A 23,158-nucleotide genomic window follows, 5' to 3' on the forward strand; every position below is an offset into this window, starting at 1 on the left:
GCCTGCAGCCGGGCACGGCCAAGCCGGCAGCACCTCGCCGCCTTCCCTCCTTCCCTGCCTGCTTCCACCCACGCTTGGCTTCGGCAACCCCGGCCGGCCAGGGCTGAGCCATCTCCCACAGCCCCCCGACCACTGCCCCATCCCTGGGGGGTGAAACCCCATCCCCGCGGAGCCGTGGTCCAGCCCTGGGGCGCTGGGCGTCCCTGGGGGGGCTCTGAGCCCTTTCTCCAGGGCAGCATCTCTGTGACCAGGGCAGGGGTCTTCCTGCCAGGCTGGGGGATGGAGAGGGGCGCTTCCAGGGGTCTGCTCCCCAAGGACCCCCAGTACCTTGCGCGGGCTGTGGTGCCCCCCAAGGGCCCCCGGGACCCTGGGCAGACTACGGTGCCCCCTGAGGATCCCTGAGACCCCAACCAGGCTGCAGTGCCAGGCAGGCAGCCCTTGCCCCATGCCAGCTGCTGAATCGATTACCGGGTGCTGGGGCAGGAAAATAACATATCCGGCGGTGGCGAATGACATCAGCAGTGACCCCCAACCCAGCGAGGTGTCCCGCCGCCAAATAACAAGGTCCATGGCTATTTCCTCCTTCTCCTCCCAGAGAATGGACCATTACGGGGTCAAGGAGCCGGGGGAAGGTCAGGGTTTAAGGGCATATCCTGGCCGGGGGTGGGGGCAGGGGCTTCATTGGGGTGTCTGCCCTCAGTGCCCGGGGGACCCCTGGGTCAGGGTGTGGGCAAGGACTGGCTGCAACAGCAAGTGTGGGGGGAAAAGCCCCCCAGGTTGTTCAAAATCCCACACAATGCCCTTTCTGAAGGTGCCCCTTCAGGGGACCAGATCCTTCCTGTCCCGCAGAGGTGCCTTCTCCTCGCTTTGAGACCTGCAGGGAACAAGGGGGCTCCCACACAGCACTTGGGGTGCCCAAGAGACCCTGAAATGCTGCCACAGAGCCAGGCAGAGCGAGGTGGCCAGTCCCCATCCCGGACTGAGGATGCGGATGCTCAGCTCTCGCTGCCGTGGCTGAGCCCTGCAGAGCTCCAGCTCATGGAGGAGAACACGCTGCTCCCCCAGGCTGGCAGCGACAGCCTTCCCAGACTCTGCTGAGACCACCTCCCTCCCTGCAGGGACCATCTACCCCCCTGCAGGGACCATCCCCCTGCTGCAGAGACCCCCCCAGAAACCCACTGGCACCGAGGGAATCGCTCCAGGACGCACAGCCCAGAGCCCTAACAATAGCCTTTCCTCCTCATCCGTCTCTGTCTCCCATTTCCCACACAGGCTGGAGATTAAAAATCAAAAATAAAAGCAAGAAGAAAGAAAAGGGGGAACCACCTGGACCCAGGGCCAGTGAAAAACCAGCCCCTGGCAACAGATCAGTGGTGTCTTGGGGGGGCAGGACCCCTGTGCCGCCTGTTGCTGGGGTGCCTGGCACTTCTTTTTTGGTTCTGTGCAGGGGGGCAGCACTGAAAACCGCAGAGAAAAGAGAGGAAGGGGGACGTGGGGACCTCAGCCCCACCATGGCATCACTGTCCCCACGCCTGCTGGAGCTCGGTGCTCCTGGCAGCACACGAGGGACCAGGGATGGTCCTGGCTGGGGGGGTTCAGGAGATGCCCTGGTGCTGCCCACCCTGCGTCGCAGGCACAGGGACCCCGTGTTCTCCTGCACATGCCACCAGCACCCGCTGGTCACAGTATGTTCATCTCTGGGGTGTTTTATCTGCCCTTTCCCCAGGCAGCTAACAGGGCTGGAAAGGCCTTCGTCATCCTCATGTGATACCAGGTTATCGCTTTATTGCCTTCTAAATCGGGAGCAGAAGTGCTGCTGGTGGGTGACCCTCCCTTCGCCCGCTCCCCAGCCGTCGCTGCCTTTGTTCCTGACCTGGTTTAAACCTCTTCCAGTTGGGCAGGGTGGGCTTTTTGTGAAACCCTTCTCCCCTAGCAGGCTCCCGGGGAGGGAAACCCGCCTGTGGCTCTTGGAAAACACATCTCATGAAATAGTGAAGTTTGCACCGCACGCGTGATGGCCGGGGGGGGACATTCCCCCTTCATGAGACCTCACCTGGAATACTGTGTCCAGCTTTGGAGTCCTCAACACAGGAAGGACATGGACCTGTTGGAACGGGTCCAGCGGAGGGCCACGAAGATGGTCAGAGGGATGGAGCACCTCCCCTATGAAGACAGGCTGAGAGAGCTGGGGTTGTTCATCTGGAGAAGAGAAGGCTCCGGGGAGACCTCAGAGCAGCCTTCCAATATCTGAAGGGAGCTGCAGGAGAGCCGGAGAGGGACTCTTTGTCAGGAAATGTAGTGACAGGACAAGGGGTAATAGTTTTAAATTGGAAGAGGGGAGATTTAGATTAGATATTAGGAGGAAATTCTTTCCTGTGAGGGTGGTGAGGCACTGGAACAGGTTGCCCAGGGAGGTTGTGGATGCCCCATCCCTGGAAGTGTTTAAGGCCAGGCTGGATGGGGCTTTGAGCAACCTGCTCTAGTGGAGGTGTCCCTGCCCATGGCAGGGGGGTTGGAACCAGATGATCTTTAAGGTCCCTTCCAACTCTAAACATTCTATGATTCTATGATTCGTCTCTGCCCTGCGGCCCCCAGCGTGAGAGCAGCCCCCTGGGACGGGCAGTGAGGGGCAGTTCCTGCCCATCCCCGGTGGCACTTCCACCAATACTAACTGCGCTGCTGATTACAGGAGGGTTTGCTGCAGACAGGAAGAAAATAAACCGGGGGGGAGGATAAACTCCTGCCTGGTGGGCAGCGGGGACTGGTGGCTCTTGTCTCGCCCGATCCATCATCCCCCCAACTGTGGGCATCCCACGGGGAAGGGCTCCTCTCCAACCCAACGTTGCACCCCGGCTCTCCCTCGGCTGGGAAACCCAGCTCCATCCCCACGCAGGATGGGGTGATGTGGCCCCCCGGGTGCTGCTGCCCACCGCAGCGACCCCCCGATGGCGAGGATGTCCCTGTGGCGCGGCATTTCCACCCCATCCGTGTTTACATTCCCCTCCGATCGCCGGGGGAGATAACGACAAACCCATATCCACTTTGCCCGCTGTTTGTGCAGATAAAAGTTGCCCCCGGTAAACAAGCCCATCCTGCCCGTGGGAAGTGCATCCCCACCCTGCCCGCAGCCCCCCGGGCAGGAAAACCCTCGCCAAGGGCTCAGAGGGACCGTGGTCCCCAATGTCCCTGTCCCCTGGGTGTGGGTCGGGGCTGGCACTTGCTGGGGGTGCTTGGCACCCCAAAACGCACCCCTGGGACACGCCGCTTGCTTCACGCTCTTGCAAAGGAGATTTGGCAGAGTCAGGGATGTCCCTGAGGGCTGGCACGGTGCGGGCACATGCCTGGCACCAGCGTCTCACACAAGCCATGGCTCTGCTCACACCCGCAGCGAGCTCTGCCCCGCACCGAGGGGCTGCAGGGAAGCTCCTGCACCCGGGGCTGGGGGTCTCCGTTTGCTTGTGGGGGAAAAGCCCAGCAGAAATGACTGCAGCGGGGAGGAAATGGAGCAGGGAGAGCAAATGGCACCGACTCGGACTCCTGGGAGCTGGGATGCATCTTTGGGTCGGGAAGGGGAGCTTCTGCCCGTCGGCCGCAGGCTCCCACCCGCACCCTTTGCACAGCCCCCGGCATCGCCCTGCCACGTGCTGGTGGCCACGTTTGCCCCTTCCCACACGTGCTGGCCGGCTCCTGCCTGCTCCGTAGATTGGGCTGGAAGCTGGCCTGGAGATGGAAAGCATCCGTGAGCGATCCGCCTGCGGTTCCCTATGGATCCTGTGCTCTGCCCTGGGGCAGAAGCAGGCGAGAGGCAGCGGGGATGGGCAGGCTGAGGAGGGGACCCCAGCCACCCCAGCTGGGGGTCCCAGCACCTGGAGACCCCTCACTCACGCTTCTGGGAACCAAAAGATCCATGTGCCACTTTAGGAAAAAAAAAAAAAAAATACTCATTGGACCGTTCCTGACCTTGGAGGGGTTTGGAGCCTGTGCCAGCCCAGCAGCTCCTGCTGGTGGGGTCCCTGCTTTTACAACACCCTGCCCTCCCCACGCCAGCCCCCGCTGCCCTCCACCACCATGGAAACACCCGGGACCGGGAAAGGTTTTCATTCCCTGAAAGGTTTTCACTCCCTGAAAGATTTTCACTCACTGCCCTCGGTAGTCCGACTGCCCCGCGGCCGTGCCAGCTCCCATGTGGACCAGGATGCTGGTGGTCTCTCCTGCTGCTGGTGGAGAAGCTGAGCTGCCAGCGCAGGCTCTGCCTTCCCCTGAAAGTCGGGGTTTGGACACCAGCTCAGCCTTTGCCTCCTCTTCCTCCTCCTCCTCCTCCTCACTCCCACCCCCTCCAGGTGCTTTTGCTGAAGCTGCAGGACCTCCTCATTCATGTTCTCATCTCTCCCAACCCGGGAGTCACAGAACAAGAAGCCACTCACAGTGTTTATTGCATAAGGGTAGAAGTTGGGCTCCGAGTGCCACGTGAACCGTGCACCGATGGGGACACCCGCCTGCCAAGGGACACCACAGGGTTTAACCAGCTGTGGGTGCTGGAGCCGGGCTGGGAGCTGTGAAATAAGGCTCTGGGCAGCGATGAGGGTGCCTGGAGCTGTGAAATCTTGCCCAGTTCCCAGTCCGGGGGTGGGATATTCACCTACCAGGACAGAGGGACCCCGAGCCCCTCGCAGCCCCAGGGGTCTCCATCCTGGTGGGGTGGGCAAGGAGACAGGGTGCTGGGGCAACCGCTTCTCCCGGCGCCCAGACACGAGCTCCGGGATGCAGCCGGCGGGGAGGAACCTTTTCCCCATTTGCTTCCCTCAAGAAGGAGGTTTCTGAGAGACGCCAGGGAGGCAGGAGGAACGCACGGGTTAAAAATAGCTGCCACTCCATGGGAGCCACCCTGTGCCCATGGCCAGAGCCAGGGGGGAAGCACCTGATCTCCTCCTCCTCATCGTTGTTGTTGTTTTTGTTGTTGTTGTTTTCCCACCCTACAAACACCCCGGGCTGGAAGCAAACACCCCTTTCCTGGGCGCGATGGGTGTGGGGTCAGGCCCAGGAGGGGACGGGAGCCCCGGGGAGCGGGGGTGCTGCTGGGCACCGGGGATACGGTTTTGAGCTTCAGGAGATGGTGCCCGGGGCAGAGCAGGGTCAGGGGGATGCTCCATGGGATGCTCCTCTTCCTTGGAAACCTCCCTCGGAAAGCACAGCTCCTCTCAGACATTATTTTTGCTGCTGACGGTTTGTTTTTCACGACAGTTTCCACACTTTTTGTGAAATCTGTCCCAGTGTTGTTGCAAACTTCTCCCTCTTTCCCCCCCGCCCCATTTTTCTTTAGCAATAGCCACAGGAAAAGCAGAAACGATGGAGAAGGAGTTGTGAAAACCCCTGTAAAGCCTTTGCAGGTCCCGGCGGCAGCACAAGGACCCTCATTTCTCCGGGTACCTGCGGCTGGAGGAAGATGGGAAAAGTCAGAAATGAACTCCTGCCACGAGGTGTTTGAAAAATGTCAGAAACGGGGAATAACTGCCCACAGGCTTTGCTCTTGCTGCTGCCGCAGGCTCTCCCTGCAGCAATATGGGAAAGAAAACAGCCTTATTATGATTTTATTTTTTTTTTTTAAATCTGAAAACATAATTGCACAGGGATTTGGGGGGCAGGAGAAGGACCTGAGATTGCTTTAGTGTAGCCTTTGACACTGGCTGGGTTTCAGGATCGCGGTGCCCCTTTCCCTAATTCTCACAATGCTGCCGTAGCCTCGGGAAGAGCTGCAGCCCCGGGATGGCGAGCAGCCCCGGGGCTGCCTGCTCCGGCCAGGGCAGGATCGGCCCCAGCAGCCAGATCCCTGCCTCCGTCTCCCCTCCGGTGGGGGGGGAACAAACTGCATTCACCGTGCCAGGTTTCCCACCCCATCAGCCCCATCTGTCCCCCCAAAGCCACCCCGGGGGCTCCCTCCACCAAAGCTGTGTGTCCGGAGGGCAAAACACTGTGGGAACGGGCTAATAAACAGCGACTGGAGTGACCTCAGCCCTGCCTGCGCAGGCAGCGGGCTTTGACCTTCTCGGTACCCAGGGTACACTCTGCCTCTTTCATCATTATCGATGCACTCGCTCCCAGGAGCTTCGCCTGGAAAAACAGGATGTGAGTGTGTGAGATGGCCCCTTTGCTCTCCCGAGTACGGGGGAGCTCGGAGGGATGCGCGGGGAGCAGGGCTTGCCCCACGCTGGGGTGGCACCGGGATTAACCCCCCCCATGCTCTGCTGGGGGCAGCCGGGGAGGCCGTGCCGGGGCAGCAGCTGGGTGGAAGGAGCTAGGAGATGTGGGAACGGTTTTAAGCTGCCCCAGATGCAAAGCACAAAGCATCTGCTTAAATCCCACATAAAGGCGCAATACATGCATTGCCCCTGGCAGGCACGGTGGGATATTGAGCATGCCTTGGCTATCCCAAACTCTAAAACCAGGGGAAACAGCGCATTTTAATTATTTTTTGTTGTTCTGACACAGAGAATTTTCCCCCTCCAGCCGCCGCCTGTGCCTGAGCCCCAGCCGCCGCGATGCTGCTGCTCCCAGAGCTGCATTTACCGGGGGAGCAGAGTTTATATAGAGCCGAGAGTTTATGTACAGCTTCCTCCAGCCTTCCCGGGACAGGCAGTACCCAGCGGGTTAAAGCTTCATCACGGCGTGTTTATGTGCTGACAAGGAAACATGATGACAGATAATCCCAAACAACTTCAAAGCGAGATCCGTGGGGCCGATATGGAAACTATTCCCGAAGTCTCAGCGCGGAGAGCCCCAGACTAATTACCGCTGTGGACATTAAAGGCAGAGCAAGACCCGTTGCCAAAAGCCCAGTGCCTGGCCTGGCCCCGTGCCCACCCCACCGAGCCCCGGGCTCCCCCCAGGCAGCCAAGGGGATTTGGGGTAAAATGATGCTCCTTGAGCAGCTCTTGTTTAGGCAGAGGGTAGAGCATCGCGTGGTCCTCACCAACCTCCTGTGCTGTTCCTGGGTGTCCCCCATGTCCTGGGGAGCCAGGACAGCCCCATCACACCCCTGGGCTATGCCAGCCCACCCAGCAGGAGGGGTTGATGTTGAATGTGGGAGGCATTTAGGGACGAGGGAGGGAGGAATAAAAGATGCTGGGGAGGTGGTGGGACCCTGGTGGCAGCCAGCACTGTGGCAGGAGCCTTGCAGGGGAGCAGGTAGTGACAGGGTGTGTGGCTTTGTGTCGTGGATGACTCCGAGCCCCGGTGGGTTGGCTGCAGAGGGGATGTCTCCTCAGCCCTATGTAGTATGTGGGTCCGTGGGGTCCCTGCGCAGGGCTTGCTCAGAGCCCTCGCGCAGAGGGGGATGCTGTGGGGTCCTGGGCTGGCGGGACCTGCGTGATGTGGGCTGGCAGCTCTCAGCAGTGCTAGTCCCACCTGCGGAGCCTCAGCCTGCTGCCCTCTACCTGCTTCCCCTCAGGGTTTGCGTAAGTCAATCATATCTCCAGGCTCTTGAGGGCTTCAGTGGCCGCTCAGGCTGCTCTGGCGAGGCTGGGGCTTGTAAGCCAGGAGGAAGGGTGCTGTCACATTCCTAGAGCATGTATGGTTTCTTGGGAAAACCTTTTTTGGAAAGCTGGTGGGGGAATGAGTGCTGCTGAGGCCGTAGGGGTGCGATGCCTGTCCCGGAGGTGCCAGGGCTCGTAGCTCTCCCGGGCTGCAGTGGTGAACCCCTCCGGCTGCCCTTGCCCTTTGCTCTGGGCCTGGGGACTTGCGCCAGCACAGCCCTGGCTCTGAATTCCATGGACGGGCAACGCTTTGCAACACCAGCCTGGCTCCAGAGGGGCTCTGGCACCGTCTCTTACTGGTGCAAAGCTGAACGGCATCTCTCCGGTTGCAGCGGTGCCTCTGCCCCGCTCCTGGCACCCGGGCTCCGGGGAAGGGCTGGGGGGCAAACAAGCAAAACCCCTCAAGTGTTCTGCTGGCAGTTTTGGTGCCATCACTTGCTGCCATGGCTTCGCTTCCCGACCCTCTGCTGTGCCGGGGAAGATGAGGAAGGCTGAACCGAAGGGGAGAGCAGGGAGACCCCAGGGAGAGGGGGATGCCCCTGTCCCTGCCGTGGTGTCCCTGCGGCGGTGAGGGCAGGGAGCATCAACGCCGCTGTGACTCCTGCCGTGTGCTGGTTTTTATCACTCGCTCTGTAGCGGCGAGTATGCAAACAGCGTGCCAGGGCAGAGAGGGCAAGAGTTCCCAGCTATAAAAAGCTTTTGTTTTATCCTGGTGTGGCATCAGCCTTGGCGGAGCCTGAATGTGCCGAGTTTAATGATGCTGGGAGGCAAAGCTGGCGCTTGCCTCTCGCTGCCCGGTCTGTCCTCTCCTCCCACCGAGCCTCAGCCCCCCGCTCGGTGCCTGCCGGGCTTCAGTGAGCTCACAGACGCAATGATGAATTGAACATGAGGGGACAGAGGATTAAAACTGTGCTTAATATCTCAGGTGGCAGGTCATGGCAGCTTGGGCAGGGATGTGATAGCGGGTGCCCTCCTCCCCACCAGCCGCCTGCGTGCAGGCTCGTGCACCGCTTGCCCGGGCTGGATTCATCTCCTGGGCAGATGGAAATGAACCGTCCTCCCTTGGCCAGGCTCATCCCGGTGCATATTCCCACAGGCACGAGGAGGTACCTCTGGTTTGCTCTGGCTCTCCCCTCTGTGGGTGACAGGGTGAGCTCCACCACCTCCCTGGCCCACTGTGCAGCCCCAAGGCTGCAGCGCTGAGGCTGTGACCGACACCACCTCGTCACCCCTCGGGGTGCATCGCCCTGCCCCTGAGCGGGCTGGAGCCAGCGCTCACCCCTGCCGAGCTCCTGCCGCCGTCACACGCTCCCCTCCGTCTGCTAAATGCCAGGCGCTGATTTATCCGCTCTCCATGTCTGGGATGGTGCCTCACCCGCACCTTCGGAGAGGGGGATTAGCAGCACCAGAGCCCTATGTGTGAACCTGAAACACTTAATTGGGATGTTGTGAGCAGCCTGGTGGGGGTGGATAAGGCGGTGGGACGGGGATTAAGCAGTGCAGGGACTTTACATCCACTTAAGCAGGAGTGACAACACCCGAAGACTTTAAGATCAGGGCGGGTGGTTTAGAGCTGACACAGGCTCAGGGCACCAGGGGTGGCCAAAGCAGGTTCCCCTGGCCCTGCGTGGGGGGCTGCGTGGGGGGCTACGTGGGTGCACCAGATGCAGGAAGGTGGGCTTATGTCCAGCTGCCTCTGGATCATCCCAGGTTATTTCCCTGGGAATCTACAAAAGGGAATTTGAGCTCCTTGCAGGAGGAAGCCCCTGCTCCATCCTCCCCTGGTCTAAAGGTTGGTTTCTGCTCCCTGCCAGGGCAGCACTGGGCATCAGCCTGGGGGAGCCTGACCCTGCAGGGGAGCACGCAGACCCTTGGCGTTGCCTTGGGAGGATTTTGGGACCTTGCGGGCATCTTGCCCTCGTACTCAGCTCCGCTTGCAGGGGAAATGCCCCGTGATGAAGGGCAACGGAGCTGGTGAGGGGTCTGGAGCACAAGTCTTGTGAGGAGCAGCTGAGAGAGCTGGGGGTGTTCAGCCTGGAGAAAAGGAGGCTGAGGGGAGACCTTCTCGCTCTCTCCAACTCCCTGAAAGGAGGGTGTAGCCGGGGGGATCAGTCCCTTCTCCCAAGGAACAGGCAACAGGACTAGAGGAAACGGCCTCAAGTTGCACCAGGGGAGGTTCAGGTTGGATATTAGGAAGAATTTTTACACGGAAAGGGTTATCAAGCCTTGGAATGGGCTGCCCAGGGAAGGGGTTGAGGCACCATCCCTGGAGGGATTCAAAAGCCGGGTTGACATGGTGCTGGGGGACATGTTTTAGTGATGCTTTTTTTTTTTTTTTGGTCAGAGTTAAATTGACGGTTGGACTAGATGATCTTGAAGGTCCCTTCCAACCTAGAAGATTCTATAATTCTATGAGGCATCCTCCAGGAGCTGCTAAACCCCCTCTGCAGAGGACTCCACTACTTGTGCCATCTCACCCCTCTAACTCCATGGCCAGGCAGACCCTGTGCCCTCCCCCGATGTGTCTGGGACCAGCTCGGGCACCTCTCTCCTCCCTCCAAACCCATCCGTGGACTCCATGTGCAAGCAGAACTCCACCGCTCCTTCCCTGCATCCCAGCTCTCCGCAAGCAGGGATCTTCCCTAATCCATCCTGACTCTATGTATAAAGAAGTATTTTTAAATATCCACTGTTTATTCTGCAGCAACAGCCAAAGGAGCTGCTGTGATCCATGGCATAAACATATTTTCCCAGAGTTTTTTAAACAGCCATTCGACCCGTAGGGTCTCTCTGGGGCCGACTCTGCCTCCCCCTGCCCGTGGTGGCCGCTCAGGTGGGGAGCTGGGCCAGTGTTTCGGGGTGGTGGCAGGGACGGGCAAGGGGAGGGGATGCTTTCCCTGGGCTGGAGGGTACAGCCGGGGTCTCCAGCTCCACAGGGGCTCGGGGTGAGGCTGTGGAGCAGAGGGGATGGGGGTCAGGGCTGCGCGGGACCCAGCATCTCTGTGCATCAGCTTTTCCAGCTGTAAAACTGGGACAAAGATACCGAGCCACATTACTTCCCCTGCCTTGATGAAATGCCCGGGACTCTCCCTTCCTCTCCCCAGTCAAGGCGGCTCCCTGGGAAGGGAGGAGGGCTCCGAGCTCTCCTGTCTGGGAGCGGGAGGAAAAGTCTCATTTATCTGCCAGAGAGAAGCCGTCAGAAGTGGTGCTTCGGATGCTTTGTCCCCTCGGGAAAGCTGTTTGTCCTGCTGTGGGCAGCGCGTCTGTCTGTTACTCACTTTGACCGTGGTGGGAGCACTCCCCTCCAGGGCACAGTGGTGTGGAGAGGGTCTGAACGTGCCATGAAGGACCATCTGTGGGAGAATTCACTGTAAAACCCCCGGGGCTGAGTCCTGCAGACTTTTTGGTGCCCAGAAGCCATTGCAGAGCCCAGCTCTGCTGGGTGGGCACACACTGGGCTTGCTGGGGCAGCGGAGGCGAGGATGGGGAGTGGAGGTGAGGATGGGGAGTGGAGGTGAGGATGGGGAGCCACCAACCCCTCATCACCCAATAGGGTTGTGTCAGACCCGGGCATCCTGCCCCCGTGCCCGGTCTCTGCCAGCTCCATCGAGCCAAGCCCAACGCCCTCCTTATCCATGGCCATTCCCACAGATGCTCTTCCTTTATTTCTCAGACACAAAACCCAGCTGCAGCTCCATGCGCCGACACGCGCTGGAGTTGTACGTGCAGCCACGTTAAAAAGACAGTGACTTTCCTGGGCACATCTCGCTTGTGCCATGTGCCGTGGCAGTGGAGGGACAGATCGCCCTGTAAATACCAAGTCCAGGGCTCGGTCCAAGCCAGCAATTAATGCCAGAGCTGGGAGCTAAAACGGGTTGCATCAAGCCCTCATCTGACTGCTTTGAAAAACCAAAACAGTCTTGTAAAGATCAAGCTTGTAAAAACGGGACTCTGTTTTGCTAACTCATGAATGGGAAGAAATGCCAACTGGATAATTTTTTACACATATCTTTTTTCCTCTTTGTCAACATTCCCCCATTTGGCTGAAACTTCAAAATGCCATATTTGGAGAGCGCCTGTCTTAGAAGTTCCAGTATTTGTATAAATAGCTGATAGTGAAAAAAATTACCCGTTCTGGAGTCTGCCCAGGAGTCTTCAGGAGGAGCGGAGCTGGGGGCAGCGAGGGGGCAGAGGCTGCTGGGGCTCTGGAGCCGCCCAGTGCCTTCCAGCGTGAGGTGGCTCCCTGCTGCCATGTGTGAGCGGAGAAGGAAATGTGGGTGGGGGTCTCCAGAACCCCAGCACCCACCCAAAAGCAAGAGGGGGAGCAGCAAAGCTCTGCCCGCTCTCCTCCATCAGCTGGGAAGGGGGTTTGGGCAATAAATGTGGAAGTGAAATAGTAACCGTGGGACTCCCTGGCTGTCGTTTTTTGGAACGGGGCTGTCATCTTGCCATCCCTCTGCTGATGTCGGGGGGACAGGGGATGTCGGTGTCCCCACCAGGGACAGCCTGCCCTGCCCAGGGAGAGCCTGAGCAGGGTGAGGGGTGTACAGAGAGGGGGGACATGGTGAGCGGCACCTGGGAAAGCCCTGGGGTGCGGCGTGAGGGGTTTGGAGCAAGGGGAGGGGGGCGAGATGCTGAGGTGCGGGGAGAAGGACGGGGGCACGCAGTGAGGGGTGCAGGGCGAGGGGCGCAGGGAGGAGGAGCGGGGGACACGGCGAGGGGCTGGTGTGTGCATGGCACGGCTCGGGGTGCGCGGAGAGCAAGGACGGACGGTGCGGGACCGGGAGGCAGGGCGATGGGCGCAGGGCGAGGGACCGTGGGGATGCCGTGGGGAGCGGGGCGGGCCGGGGGGTGCCCGGCCGGGGGGGGGGAGGCGGTGCCGCAGCCCTTTCTCCTTTCATTGATCTCCGGAGCGGGGCAGCCCGGGGCCGCCCCGAGCCTTTAAAGGCTCCTCCTCCCGGCAGCGTCCCGGGGAGCGGCGCGGAGGGGAGCCCGGCCCCGCCGCAGCCCCGCCGGTCCGCCCCGACGGCAGCTCCGGGCTCCGGCGGCGGCGGCGGCGGCGCAGGGCCGGGGTTTGCGGGGAGGGAGGGAGCGGGGGTGGCCCCCAACCCGGCCGAGATGACTCCCCTGCCCTCCGGCAACGGCAGCGCCTGGGGGGCGGCAGCGCTGGGCAGCGGCAGCAACTGCAGCGGGGCCACCAGCCTGAGCAGGCAGTGGGCGGTGGGGGCCGCACTCAGCCTCACCGTGCTGGTCATCGTGGCCGGCAACTTGCTGGTCATCGTGGCCATCGCCAAGACGCCGCGGTTGCAGACCATGACCAACGTCTTCATCACCTCGCTGGCTTGCGCCGACCTCATCATGGGCTTGCTGGTGGTGCCGCCGGGGGCCACCATCCTGCTGAGCGGCCACTGGCCCTACGGGACGATGGTGTGCGAGCTGTGGACCTCGCTGGACGTGCTGTGCGTCACGGCCAGCATCGAGACGCTGTGCGCCATCGCCGTGGATCGCTACCTCGCCATCACGTCGCCGCTGCAGTACGAGGCGCTGGTGACCAAGGGCAGGGCGCGGGCCGTGGTGTGCCTGGTGTGGGCCATCTCTGCCTTCATCTCCTTCCTGCCCATCATGAACCACTGGTGGCGGGACGGGGCGGACGAGCAGGCGGTGCGCTGCTACGACGACCCGCGCTGCTGCGACTTTGTCACCAACATGACCTACGCCATCATCTCCTCCACCATCTCCTTCTACGTGCCCCTGCTCGTCATGATCTTCGTCTATGTCCGAGTCTTCGCCGTGGCCACGCGGCACGTCCAGCTCATCGGCAAGGACAAGGTGAGGTTCCTGCAGGAGCCCCCCAGCCTCAGCTCCAGGAGCGGCCGGCGGAGACGACCCTCCCGTCTGCTGGCCATCAAGGAGCACAAAGCCCTCAAGACCCTGGGCATCATCATGGGCACCTTCACGCTCTGCTGGCTGCCCTTCTTCGTGGCCAATATCATCAAGGTCTTCTGCCGGCCCCTGGTGCCGGACCAGCTCTTCCTCTTCCTCAACTGGCTGGGCTACGTCAACTCAGCCTTCAACCCCATCATCTACTGCCGCAGCCCCGACTTCAGGAGCGCCTTCCGCAAGCTGCTGTGCTGCCCACGCCGCGCCGACCGCCGCCTCCACGCCGTCTCGCAGGACCTGCACCGCTGCCCCTGTGCCTTCAGCCCCCGGGGGAGCCCCTCGGAGGACAGCAAGGCGGCAGCCCCCGGGCACCCCGGGGAGGACGGCGAGGCTCAGGGCAGCGGCAGCAGCAGCCACTGCAGCAGCCAGACGGAGGAGACCAGCCTGTCCCAGGGCAGTGGCCACCGGCAGCGGCCCCTGGGCGAGTCCCAGCCACAGGGCACCCAGACCACGCTGTGCTCGCAGCTTGACGAGTAGGTACCTGCAGGCGTTCACTCGGGGGGTCTAGATTGGCCATTTGGGATGCGGGCAGGGGGGTTGTCGAAAGACCAGCCCTTTGGGGTGCGACCAGGGGGGCTGTCGATGGTGGGTCCATGGTCTGATGGCACAGTGTGGAACTGGGGGGCAGGCAGTGCCCGGGGTGTGTGGGGGAGGCGCTGGGGTGCAGGGCTGGGAACCGCTGCCCTCTGCCTTTAGGTTCCCTTAAAATCCCAGCCCCTTCACTAGGCTGCAAAACTGGGGTCCCAGCCCAGTCCCACCCTTTCTGGGGAAACCCTCAGCCCTCCAGGATGGAGTCGGCTGTTCCTGGGTAAAAGAAATGCTGGTGGTGACTAGGGAAGCGAACCAGCTGAACAGGAATGTGTCCCAAAGCCTGGGATTCTCCCCCTTCTCCCCCCACTCCCACTTTCTGCCATTAAAGAAGGAAAGCTCAGGGAGCCCCTCTGTGGTGGGGCAGCCCGAGGGTCGCTGTCTCCAGCCTGGGCTCTGCGGGTCTCTATGCCCTCTGACAGAGCGTAATTCTAGGAAGGGAATTGATTTCATCCCCCTCTGTCCCTCGCTGCCGTCAGCCCTGTGGGTGGAGATGGGCTCCCCGGGGCCGGCAGCCCCGTGCCAGGGCAGAGGATGGCTCTGCTGTGGCTCTGCCCTGCCTGCCCGCTGCCTGCACCCTTGTGCGGATTTACACCTTCCTTCTGCAAATTACAGGGTGGGGGATTTCCCCCACCCTGAGTTTTTTATTGGGGTGACAAGATTCGAATCTTCTGGTTACTGTGGATTTTAACGGGCTTTCTCTGGTCTGAGACCCCTCCTGCCACCCGAAGGCAGGAGCGGTCCCTGCCAGCTCTCTCCGGCAGAGATGGGCAGAAAGGGGGACTGGAGGGTGTTTTCTGAAGTCGCATGTTCTGGGGAAGGATTTATCCGTCCGAGGAACACGGGAAGGTAAATGGAGGGGATGGTCTGGGCTTTTCACGCACTGTGCTCCCCTGTTCCAGGTTTGCCGGCAGGGAGACGCCAGCGGGTCCTTCCGTCTGACTGGCAGCAGCCGAGAGCCGGGAGGAGAGTGAGTGCGTCCCCTCGGCCATCGTCCCTCGCAGCGTCTCCTCTGCCCGCCTTGGCCGCTGCCTTCCCTGGGGGAGCGCAGCCTTTGGCCGCCCCGCGGGCAGCTGCCCGCTCTCGGGCACGTGAGCCTGGCGGGAGCCCGGGGCCGTCTGCTGACACCCCCCCGCCTGTCCCAGGGTGCTTTAACCCCCCCTTAGCTTACAGGCTGCTGGAGCTCCAGACCTTATACAGGGTGCTTTTTGCCCAGCTCCAGCCCTGGATCCCCCCTCCCTGCCCGCTGCTCCCCTTTCTCCCGGGGTGGGGGCTCTGGGGTCCCTGTCCCTCTGCAGCTGGGGGGGCTGAGCCCGGTGGGTGATGCCACGTCTCATCCCACGCTCCTCTTGCAGGACCGGGCCTTGCGAAGGGGATGGAGGAGCGGCGCTGGGGGCGACGGCGCTGGAAGGACCCTCCGGTGCTCACACCGACCTGGAGAGGAGAGGGGGCTGTCCCCCCGGAGTGCTCGGGGTCACAGCAGGGCCCGAGGAGCCGGCTCCTTTGTGCCACTGATGCTGGAGAACTGGAGCCAGCTGGGAAAAAGCTCCCAAGTCGCTCACCAAGAGGCAGTTCAGCCTCAGGGATGTGCCTGTGCTCCCCATGCGAACGGGGGACGAGCTCCCACCCTGGGGTGCTTCCTGGCGTGGCCGGCATCGGGATGCGGTGGCCAGCGGCTCTGCTCTCCCAAAGGACCCTGTCGTCTGGGCTCGGCCGGGTTTTGGGCAGTCGGTCGGGAAGGGGAGAAGAGCCTCCTACGGCCACGAGCCCTTTCCAGGATCTGCGCTCCATCCCTGCCCCAGCTGGGGGGTTCCCAGTGCTGGGTGTGATCCCGGGAGCCGCAGCGATACCTTCAGGGAAGGAAAAGTGCAGGGGAAACTGGGCAGAAAAAATGTGAATTATGCTCTTGTCAAATCTCCTCCTGTTCCTCCCTCTCCGTTCGGGGCAGATGCCCAGGTTTCCGTGCCTTTCAGGGATGGGGGGGGGGGGGGTGTTTAGATGAAGCTGGAGGGGCTGCAGCGGGGACGGGCAGGGAGAGCGTTGTAGGGGGGGGTTCACCCCCAGGACCCTCTGCGCTGCTCTGGGTCCGTGGGGCGGTGGGCTGAGGGCCTGGGGGGGGATCTGCTCTGGCTTCAAAACCCGTTTGTGCTGGCGGCGCGGTGGGAGGGGGCGGCAGAGCCCGTCCCCCTCCTCCCCACTGGCTGCGGGGACCAGGCGAGTGCTCGCCTTGGTGGCCATGCCCGCGCCACGCGGCAACTTTTGGGGATGATGTTGGTTGTAAATATGTCACGGTGACTGTAAAGCTTTTTTGTCCTGTTTTGTGTCCCCCCTATCCCCCTCCCCGTGTGAAATAAACCTTCAAAACTCTGCAATGCCCTCGAATCTGTGCCGAGCAGGGGGACGCTGCTTCCACCTCCCCTTCCCGGGGGGCTGCCCGAGGCTCGGGGGTGCGTGTCCCCCCTGCTGAGGGGACACAGTCCAACACCAGCCCAGGAGTTGCTCGTTAGCCCCCTGTGTTAATGAGTAACTTCCCAAACAAGGGGCAAGCCCCGGGCAGGGAGTGAAGGGGGGGCTGTCCCAGGGAATGGTGGTGGGGGCATGTCTCTGCGTGTCCCACCGGCAGGGCTCGTGTCCTCATCTCTAATCAAGCTCAGGGTGGCTTAGATGGGTGCCCACATTTGTGGTTGGTCCTCCTGGGGGGTGTGCAGTGATGAGGGGGTGGTGGGTGTATTGGTGCCACCTGCCCCCCCCCCCCCCCCCCCCGAAGCACCTGAGCTGCATTCCCAAACTGCTCCTCCCTGGGCTCCCCCTTTTCTTTATTAGCAGCCGGGGGCAGGCACTGCCTGCTCTCTTGGTGCTGCTCTCCCTGGCTGGGTATGGGCTGTGGGGCAGTGTGTGGGGTGGGATGTGTCCTGGGGTCCCTGCTGGGGGGGTAGCTCCCTCTGACACCCCAGTCCCTGTAGTGGGCTTTGCTGCTGGGTTAAACACTGGTGCTGGCAAAGCCCCTGGTGAGTTTGGAGGTCTCCAAGTGCTCTCTCCATCCTAAAGGCTTCCCTGAGGCTTTAGTCGCTCTGGTGAGCCAAAACTGCCCTGTACTGGGAGGGTGCACTGGGGGTCCTGTGCTACCTTTGCTTATGGTGCTGCCCTGCTCCAGGGGGGCTGCTCATCCTGCTCTTAGACCTGGTTTTGCCTATAAAGGCATTTAAGCAGTTTTCCCTCTCCCCAGAGGTTTTACCCTTCCCTGAGCGGTTACCCTCGCCAAAGGGGTGCTGCTCCAGCTGCTGTCCTGGCTCTGGGCTTTTGGGACTGGAGAGCTTGCTCTCCGTGCTCCAATGTCATGTTTCTCCCTTGTGCTTCCGCTCCAGAGCGGCCAAATGCTCTTTTCTCCGGTGTTTGTCTCTCAGGAGCTGGTTCCTGCTGCCGGCCTTGGACCTGCCGTGGAGGATGAGCAGCTCCTCTCCCTTCTCCAGGACGCTGTCGGAGGAGCGGCCCGTTGCTGCCCTGTGGGGTACGGAGCTGATGGCAGGAGCGAGTGGGGGGGACGGTGGCAGCCGGGGTGGGTGTGCACAGGATGTGAGTCCCCCTTTCGCCTTGGCTTTTGCTCGCCCGAGGCTTTGGGCACAGGTGGGCACGGGCGATGCTGTGTCCCCGCAGGCTGCCAGCTGAGCGGGGATGTCCGGAGCTGCGTGCTGAAGGAGGAAGATGACTTATTGGAGCACCTGGTCCTGCTGACAACGGTGAGACCCGAGCCTTGCCCAAGAGCCCCTCAGAGCCAGTCTGTGCCCCACCAGTGACGGCCAGGCTCCCTGCCTTGGGGTCTCTGCTTGGCTCTGCAGATCTGCCTGGGGGCCGACGCCAGGGACGAGCTCCATGTGGTGGCCGTCGATTCCAAAAACATCTACGGAGACCACAAGCCGGTGCCCATCGCGGCGCTGAGGACCTCGGTGCTCCCCATGGTAAGAGCAGCCCAGGGTGCAGCATGCAACCCCCTGGCTGTGGGGTGATAATTCCACCCCGGGCTGGGGCTGGGGGGACTTCGAGCTCCGACTCTTTGCAGATCAGCCTTAAAGGTTTGGAGCTGGTCCCTCCCGTCACCTTCGTGCTCAAGTGCGGAGCTGGGCCGGTCTATCTCAGCGGGCAGCACATCACCCGTGAGTGTCAGCGCGTGGGCTGGGGGCTGCTCTGGGGATGCTCCGTGGGTCCCACAGTGGCTTTAGTGGCAGCTGGTGCCCTCAACAGGGCTGCTCTGCCCTGGGGACGGAGGGATTGCTGGTCTGGGGGGGACAATTAGTGCTCATTTGCATTCACAGGCTCAACACAGTGGTCTGTGCCAGGCTCTCCCCTCTGCCTCTGCTGCCGTGGGGTGGGATGGTGTCTGTCCCCACTCCCAGTGCGGGGCCGTGGGTGCAGCTGGGGGGCTTTCACCTCCCCTTGACGGGTCAGCATCCCGCCTCCTGCTGCAGCCCTGCATCTCCTCTCCCCAGTGGAAGATGATGCCGAGTCCGAAGCCCATGAGGAAGAGCTGTCGGAGGAAGATGTAGGCGATGAGGAGGATGATGGAGCACCATAGGGTAGCTGCAGTTCGGAGAAGGCTCTGCGGCTCTGGGAGCGGAGCTGGTGTGATGGTGATGGTGAGGACACCCCGTGCCAGGAGCTGCAAGTGCCTCCTGCCAAAAGGGATGGATCTTTGCAGGGGGGCACAAACCATCTGGGCCTTGGGCACCACCCCTTGTCTGCTCTCCCTGCCCCCTCCGTTCCTGCCGTGCTCCTAAAGGTGCTCTTCCTCCCTCTTTTATTGCAATAACAATGGGAAAGTGCGAATACTCTGGAGTCAGTCTGGACTGTAGTCTGTCCTGTCATCCTGTCCCTCTCTCCCTGCCTGCTGCCTCCTCTTGGGAAAACGAATTCCACGTGTGTAATAGTTGTGATGCTGTGGGTCATGCTGCTAATCTGTGGGTCTGGGGGGCCAGAGGTCCCAGCGAGCAGCCCCCATTCCCCTGCCTGTTCCCAGGACAGGGGCTCTCCCAGCCCCAGCGTGTCCGGAGGAGGGAGGTTCCTCCGTGCTCTGGCTCGGGGCTTGTATGTCCACATAAGCTCAGCCACCTCTTCGTGGGGAGGAGATGATGCTCTGGGGCCGAGGTGCTCGTTTTCCCCCTGCGCAGCTCTGGCACCCGTTATCCTGTGTGCTCCTTTTAATCCAGTAGGAATCACTCTGGCCGTTGCCTGCTCGGATCAGCAGGACAAAGTTGCGTTGCCATCTTTGTGGCAGCCCGGGAAACGCAGCCGAAAGCCACCCTGAACAAGCAGCTGCTGAAATGATATAATTAAAACCCCTAATTGAGAAAATTGCCCAAATCCATTATATGCGTGATACCAGCCGGCAGCGAGGTTGACTTTAAAGGGGAGCCCTGAACCTGGAGGTCGGTGGGCTGGGAAGGGAGCACACGGGTCTCTCTTTATTTTCCCCACTTATAACACTCAAAGCCGCAGAGATGAGCTGATGGATGCTCAGCGGGGGGGGGTGGATATTGCTGTCGCTGTGCCGTAATGGCTTGGGGAGAGGCTGGAGATGGGCTTGGGTGGAAGCAGCTGACAGCCCTGATGGGCTGCCGCCCGGCCGCACGTCACCCCCCCGGCGTGGGCCGTGCCTGGCCCCTGGGGACGCGAGGGGACTCAAGGGGACAGGATCGCAGGGCCATCGCACGCAGCCTTCACCCCAGGACGGGATTGCTCTGGCATCGTCTCCCGCAAGGCAAGTGTGTACCCCGAGCTCCCTCCCCACGCATGTGGGTTTGAGACGTGCCCTGGGGTGGGAGCTGGGAGCCCAATCTCTGGGGGTGAAAGGGGGGGGGAGAGAAAAATATAATGAGCAATTAACTCATCTGGCTTTGGCTTTCGCCTGCCCTCGCCTTGCTCCCAGCGCACAGGATTCTATGCTCCTTTTGGAGAGAGCACCAGAACCACAAACACTGTGTTTCTCATCAAAACAGGTGATTCTGGTTTATTTTCCCCACTGGGGTCAGCTCTGGGACCTGTCACTGCTCGGTGCCACTCAGTGTGACAGCGTGTTGCTGGGGGGTGAGGGCTCTTCCTTGCACCCTACCGCCAGGGCTGATGGGGTTGAAGGTGCCGGGGGGGGCAGAGGCCCCCGCTGCCCGTCCCAGGGGTGTTCTGTGGGTGCTGGGTGCAGGTGGGGATGCTGGCTGCAGAAGAGCAGGAATAAAGGCTGGGGAATTCCTTGCTCCTAATTCCTCAGGTGGGAAGGGGTTGCTGAGTGCTGGCTGCTCAGCGTGAGCCCCCCCGCAGCATTAAGGCATCTCTCTTGGGTGCAGACTAAGCCCTGCAGAGAAATCCAGGAAGAGGAGAAACACAAAGAGGATTAAGGTCAGTACCAGTGAATTCGCACAGTGGCCTCTTCGGCTTCAGCTCCCTGACACTGCAGAGCCCGGCAGCCAAGTGAGCAAGTGGCCACCATGGTGCTGGCACTTTCCTGAGGACCAAGTCCCCGGTGGGTGCACGGGGACAGAGCTGTCACCCCGTGCTGGCCACAAGCCCCTTGCTGGAGCCCAGCCTGCAGGACAGGGTGCCCAGCCCTGGCTGCAGTGTGAGACGCGGAAAGCCACGGCAGAGCCGAGGTAGCCACGGCCGGAGCCAGGGTGGCCCCAACAGTGGGAATGAGGAGGTGTTTTGGGGGAGTCCCTGTCCCCCTTCCCACAGCCTCTGGCAGCGGCGCCCTCACCCCGTCCTGGTCCTGCATCCTGCCCAGCAGCATCTCTTGGAGGGCTTTGGCATAACCATGGCAACTGCCAGGTAATTAACAGCCGAGTCTCAATGTCATGGAGACGAAACGCACAAACAGAGCGTGCCGGGCGCCGGGCACTGGCGTGGGATGCGGCCACTGGGCACGTGGCGTGGGGGTGGTGCTGCGGCCACCCAGCCGGCACCAAAACGGGCTCCATTCCCCCCATGGCAGGGATGTCCCCTCTCTGCGAGGGTGGCACGTGGCAGCCAGCATCCCCTGGGCAGGACAGGGCCCTGCAGGAGCGCGTAGCAGGGTGGGTGCCGGCCTGTGACATAAAAACCTCCTTGGGGAATAACTGAGAAGAGTTTTGCCAGCGAAGGGGGATGCGGGAATGATATTTTAATGCAGAAGATGCTCCCATTTTAGGCTAAAAGCCCACGTTTTAGCCCCCTTAGGCTAAAAGCTGCTTCAGAGGTTTTTTTTTTTTTTTTTTCAGGCTCACTCGTTCCCTGGGAGCTTGGGGGCTTTGCATGGGGTGATGGGGACCAGGGTCCTGGGCTCAGCAGCGGGACAGTCGCAGCCCCCCAGTATCCCTACCTGGCCGGGCTGGCAGCTGTTTTCACAGAATCACAGAATCTTCTTGGTTGGAAGCGACCTTTGAGATCGAGTCCAACCAACAACAACAAAAAACCAAACAAAAACAAACAAACAAAAAACACCAAAAAAAAAAAAAACCAAACCAACAACAACACAACACCAAACACCAAAACCAAAACAAACAACCACACACCACACCCACCCACAAACAGACAATCTTGGGCACTAGAGCATGCCCTGAAGTGCCGTGTCTACACGTTTCTTAAATACCTCCAGGGACGGGGACTCCACCACCCCCCTGGGCAGGCTGTTCCAGTGCCTGACCACCCTCTCAGGAAAGTAATTCTTCCTCATATCTAATCTAATCTTCCCCTGCTGCAGTTTTACACCACTTTGGGGTGGCTTTGCTGGGTACCTGCTGCTGTGCAGCTCCAGCTGTGTGCACACCCTCCAGATTTTCGCGCTCACACCCCCAAAACCCAGGGGAGCTGAGGAGACACCCCCAGAGTCAGGGCTCACCCCAGGCTTTGCTGGTGCAGAGATATTTGTGCCTCCCCCTGCTTGGGGCTGGTCCTGCGCCTCCACTGGGCACAAGTGGGAGCCTCTCCTGCCTTTTTGCATGAGAACCCAATTAATAAATGCTGCAACACCCATTTATTTTATGCGTAAGTGGCCAATTATTTGATGCGTGAGCTCCCCATCAGTTCACCCGTGAGTACCCAATTAATTGCACGAAGGGTTAAATAGTGCAAATCTGAGCACCCAGTGTGTGCAGGAGTGAGCACCCCCTCCCTGGTGTGCCTGGCTCGTGTGGGTGCGTGCCTGAACCCCCATTATTTCAGGAGCCTGATGCTGGGCAGAAAGGGCAGGATGGGGATGGGGGAGGCATTTCCCCAAATACCCTTTTAATTATTTAGATTTTCTGCTGTCTCAGTACCCATACCAAGGTCCCAACTGGTCTCACTGCACCCTGGTGGCTGGTGAGAGGGGCGCTGGGGGGGGTCTGCTCCCCTTGGTACCCCCAGGGCAGCCCCCCGAGCTGCCCAGCCCATGGGAAGGCGGCTGCCTTGCAACACCGCTGGGCGGCACAACTTAATTCTCTGCCGCCGGTGCTTCGTGTGGAAAAGTGGCCCTTGCTCTGGGGACACGTGGGGGGCTGAGGACGTGTTTCAGGAGGAGGCTTCCACGAACGGTAATTTATTTACTGGGGGAGGATTTTTACCTGCTGAGGCTCCGCTGGCAATTTCCCTCCCTGAGCAGAACAAAGAGCAGGTCGGGGCTGGCTGGGGGGGGTGATGGCACGGCTTTCGATCCAGCAGCAAATGTTTGACAAGAGAGACTTTACTCTGAAACGCCTCTTCTGTCTCCGAGAGCGTCCTTTGAGGTGGGCTGCAGCAGGTAGGGTGCATGGAAGTCGATCTAAAAACCCAGTTAATTAAAATTCAGACTGTGGGGCTTTTGGGGGGGCTGCTGAGACGCCTTGCAAAACTGTGGCTGGGCACAGCTCTCCCTTGGGTTCCCCTGGGGGCTTCCAAAAATCTGCCGGGTGGGCTTCGGTCTTTGTAAATCAGGTACGTAGGGGCTTAAGGGTGAAATAACGGCTGGAAGAGAGAGAAATAAACAGGATGGCGAGTCCTGTGCTGGGAAAGAGCGGGAGATAATACATAGAAATAGCCCAGGAAATTGAAGTTGGACTGCGGCGGGAGGTGAGATGATTCAGTGGGCAGGGGGGAGGCAGGGACACAGGAGCAGCCCGGACTGG

The 23,158-nt window shown here is 60.9% G+C and overlaps 2 protein-coding genes across 2 annotated transcripts; both read left to right on the forward strand.

Moving 5' to 3' along the window:
- Window positions 1-12,647: 12,647 nt before the first annotated feature.
- Window positions 12,648-16,427, forward strand: ADRB3 (adrenoceptor beta 3). Its single transcript, XM_074164241.1, has 3 exons — window positions 12,648-13,942; window positions 14,960-15,027; window positions 15,413-16,427. The coding sequence occupies exons 1-2, from the start codon at window positions 12,648-12,650 to the stop codon at window positions 14,997-14,999; spliced, it is 1,335 nt and encodes a 444-aa protein (XP_074020342.1). The 3' UTR covers window positions 15,000-15,027; window positions 15,413-16,427.
- Window positions 16,428-17,501: 1,074 nt separating this feature from the next.
- LOC141475624 (nucleoplasmin-like) lies at window positions 17,502-18,627 on the forward strand. Its single transcript, XM_074164067.1, has 5 exons — window positions 17,502-17,565; window positions 17,712-17,794; window positions 17,894-18,013; window positions 18,115-18,208; window positions 18,521-18,627. Exons 1-5 carry the CDS (start codon window positions 17,502-17,504, stop codon window positions 18,625-18,627), a joined length of 468 nt encoding a protein of 155 aa, XP_074020168.1.
- Window positions 18,628-23,158: the final 4,531 nt, after the last annotated feature.

This window comes from Numenius arquata, chromosome 26, assembly GCF_964106895.1.
Source record: "Numenius arquata chromosome 26, bNumArq3.hap1.1, whole genome shotgun sequence".
Lineage (NCBI taxonomy): Eukaryota > Metazoa > Chordata > Aves > Charadriiformes > Scolopacidae > Numenius > Numenius arquata.